The sequence below is a fragment of the Eurytemora carolleeae genome, unplaced genomic scaffold (assembly GCF_000591075.1).
Source record: "Eurytemora carolleeae unplaced genomic scaffold, Eaff_2.0 scaffold1927, whole genome shotgun sequence".
Lineage (NCBI taxonomy): Eukaryota > Metazoa > Arthropoda > Copepoda > Calanoida > Temoridae > Eurytemora > Eurytemora carolleeae.
Window position 1 is genome coordinate 15,928 of NW_019398253.1, and position 3,881 is coordinate 19,808.

The window sequence follows — 3,881 nt, forward strand, 5'->3', positions numbered from 1 at the left end:
TGTTCTCAAGGGGTTCCGTTAAAAGGTCTCTATATTTATGGTCAATGGAAAAATTTCAAGGTCAGATATTTTTAACAAATTTTAGAAATCAAGTTTAAAAATAGGATGGTTTGAAAAATTGCAACAAAAAAAACATTTCTTTTGTGACAAATTTTAAAATGGTGTAACATATTCTATAGCTTTTTTATCTGCACACAGTAAATCTTAAATGAAGATTGCAATCTCTTTTTCAAAGACTAAAAGTTCTAAAGAAGTAATTAAATTGGTTGATAGTTATGCCATTTAAAAAAAACTGAATTTGCTTCGGTCCTAAAGAAAAATCTTTAAATTCCAAGCCGTGTAGCTATATAATTGTATAAAAAAATACTAAAAGTAACTGAAGTTAATCAAACAAGGGTAAAATTACATTGAAGTATGTTCTAATAAGTTAGTTTTGACATATAAATAAGAGAATTATGAATTAAAAAATAATTTTAATAATCTTCTGTTGAAGTTTTCCTTCTACGACTATTGCATTGTCTGGTAAAGAATGCCGGAAACACCCATTTTTTCTAAAGCTGACATTCCTAATAATTGATTATGTTATCACCTGTTCAGCCATTTTGTAAAAAAAGATTTGATAATTTTGTTTCCAAGTCACAGTAAATAACCATTTTTATTTGAACTTTAAACAACTACAGCTATTTGAATAAGCAGAATTCAGGAACCAAGTATGAACAGTTTATGAAGTTTCAGCTAAAATTGTATCGCGCTGTGAATCGACCTACAAATGGAGGCTCACTTGAGATGTCGTCTAAACGAATAAAACTTGACATGTTCATAACCATGACCTTACACTTTACAACAATTGAAATATTCATCAATCATAGTCCTAAATTTGTTTAATGAGGAAAACAGTTTATTGTAAAAAATCTTTGTATACCTTAGTTTTAACATTGGTTACGAAAACAGTAAATGTCAAAATCTTAAATCATCCTTTTAATAAAAACATTGTGCCAAAAACTTTACATTTATAAAACGATACTTAGAAACGCTACAAAATAAAAACGTTATTCTATCATATTAAACTAAGTTTTGATCAAAGATAGTTTTGTAGATATATACATATATATATATATACATATATTTTTCCCTTTTAACCTTAAAATCAAAGAATACAGAGATCAGGAGACGGAGGTAATGTAGCTAACTTTGGTTTTTCAAACTCTGAAATTTATATGTCATATAAAACTTAAAATGTATAATTGTGTATGTGTTTTCGTAGAAAATATAAATAATAATAATAATAAAATAATACCCGCGGTGTTGCGCAGTACACATAAATGTTAGCGGCTGTCATGAGCACTTCAGCCTTGTTTACTGGGTGGAAGACGACCAACTGTGTCTAAACGCTCTGCATTTTATGTACAGGGTGTCCCACATCAAATGGATTGTTTATAGAATCTATATTTTATGTACAGGGTGTCCCACATCAAATGGATTGTTTATAGAATCTATATTTTATGTACAGGGTGTCCCACATCAAATGGATTGTTTATAGANCTCCAAGAGATTGTACTCCAAGAGATTGTACTCCAAGAGATTGTACTCCAAGAGATTGTACTCCAAGAGATTGTACTCCAAGAGATTGTACTCCAAGAGATTGTACTCCAAGAGATTGTACTCCAAGAGATTGTACTCCAAGAGATTGTACTCCAAGAGATTGTACTCCAAGAGATTGTACTCCAAGAGATTGTACTCCAAGAGATTGTACTCCAAGAGATTGTACTCCAAGAGATTGTACTCCAAGAGATTGTACTCCAAGAGATTGTACTCCAAGAGATTGTACTCCAAGAGATTGTACTCCAAGAGATTGTACTCCAAGAGATTGTACTCCAAGAGATTGTACTCCAAGAGATTGTACTCCAAGAGATTGTACTCCAAGAGATTGTACTCCAAGAGATTGTACTCCAAGAGATTGTACTCCAAGAGATTGTACTCCAAGAGATTGTACTCCAAGAGATTGTACTCCAAGAGATTGTACTCCAAGAGATTGTACTCCAAGAGATTGTACTCCAAGAGATTGTACTCCAAGAGATTGTACTCCAAGAGATTGTACTCCAAGAGATTGTACTCCAAGAGATTGTACTCCAAGAGATTGTACTCCAAGAGATTGTACTCCAAGAGATTGTACTCCAAGAGATTGTACTCCAAGAGATTGTACTCCAAGAGATTGTACTCCAAGAGATTGTACTCCAAGAGATTGTACTCCAAGAGATTGTACTCCAAGAGATTGTACTCCAAGAGATTGTACTCCAAGAGATTGTATTCCAAGAGATTGTACTCCAAGAGATTTTGCTCCAAGAGATTTTACTTCAAAAGATTGTACTCCAAAAGATTGTTTTATAAGAGATTGTGCTCCAAGAGATTTTACTCCAACAGATTGTACTCCAAGAGATATTGTACTCCAAGTGAGTGTACTTCATAAGATAGTGTTTCAAGAGAGAGTGTTACATGAGAAAGTATACTAAGAGGTAGTACTTCAAAGTAGTGTATAGTCCAAGAGAGTGTACTCCAAGAGTGTACTCCTTGAGAGATTGTACAAATACCATCTACGAATCTTTGATTGTATAAAGCTGTTTATCGCATGATTTGATTAGCCAGCCCCGGGTCAATACTATGTATAATGTGGAAGATATTGTCGATTTTTTATGTTTAATTCTGATAAATCGTTAATGATTTCCAGTAATAGAAATGCGCAGGTCACTTTGACTTTTATAAAGAACCCGTAATTAAAAATAATCAGTACCGTTGTGAATCCGTCATTGCCATCTTTGCATGGAAGGTCACTAGAAATTACGCTTAGAGTCCCTTTAAGCGAGGACAATTGGATGTCTGCAACATGCAATCGAGGTTGCGTGATTGTTATATTAGATTTTATTTCTAGAGTTAATCACGGAACCTCTTAACATGTTCTACGATATTGATGTTTGTTCTTGAAAACAAAGATAGTCCAAATACCAGAAAACGAAACAAAACAATTGTGCAGTGTAAAGAAAAGATGGCAATGCACGATTTAAAACTATAACCTTGAAACCTTGATCTGACTCGAAAAGTGTGAACTTTTGAAAATTTCTCCATTGTTTCTTATAAGCAAGAAATGCGCAAGAGACCTTTGCATGCAGAGAAACCACAAATGGAAATAAACAGTTTTGAAAAACTTAATCATGAAATTCTAATTCATACTTGATCAGAAATAGCTTTTAAGGATACTGTTGATAATCGAGCAAGATCCAAGGTTTTATTGCACGGAAAGTTACTTGCAGTCGCGTTTACTCTGCTTACATATTGAAAACAGTTCTCTCTGGGCGGAATTTGTAAACAAGAATAGATGCATCAGTGTTCGTTTAGTATCCGAGGAGGTAAAAAGCATTAAAATTTTGAAAATTTTGATAATTCACATAATAGTTTCCAATGACCAGAATATTTCATAGATTATTTTTACAGAGATCGATTAACACCTATAATATGCGATATTTTCCACAGCATGTTCTATTGTCAGTGTTTACTTTTCCGGCTAAAGACAGTACACTGCAGTACAAAAATGCGTACACCTCTGAAATAACTTTCCTTGCATTAGTACCTTGGAGCATTACCATCTATTCATGAGGGCCACTTTAAATTATGCTTACAGTCCATTTAAAACCTATAATTTTTTTTAAAATTATGGTAAATAACATCAGCAATGTTGTTTCGTTATTTATTTACCTAAAAACTATTTCCCAGTCTTTAAAAGCAAGCACAATTATCCAACCCCTCCTTTTTTCATTTTGACCTAATAGCCTAGAATTAACACCCCCTAATTTTAACCCCCTCCCTCAACTGTAGCAGCCTAGATGTGG

The 3,881-nt window shown here is 33.2% G+C and overlaps 1 protein-coding gene across 1 annotated transcript in view; it reads left to right on the plus strand.

Annotated features, from left to right (window-relative positions):
* LOC111717107 (keratin-associated protein 10-8-like) overlaps positions 1 to 2,932 on the plus strand; it is a 6,698-nt gene extending 3,766 nt beyond the window's left edge. Inside the window, exons 2-3 of the mRNA XM_023492617.1 lie at positions 1,511 to 2,450; positions 2,927 to 2,932. Of these exons, the coding sequence (XP_023348385.1) occupies positions 1,511 to 2,450; positions 2,927 to 2,932 (946 nt within the window). The remainder of the gene's footprint in view (positions 1 to 1,510; positions 2,451 to 2,926) is intronic.
* Positions 2,933 to 3,881: the final 949 nt, after the last annotated feature.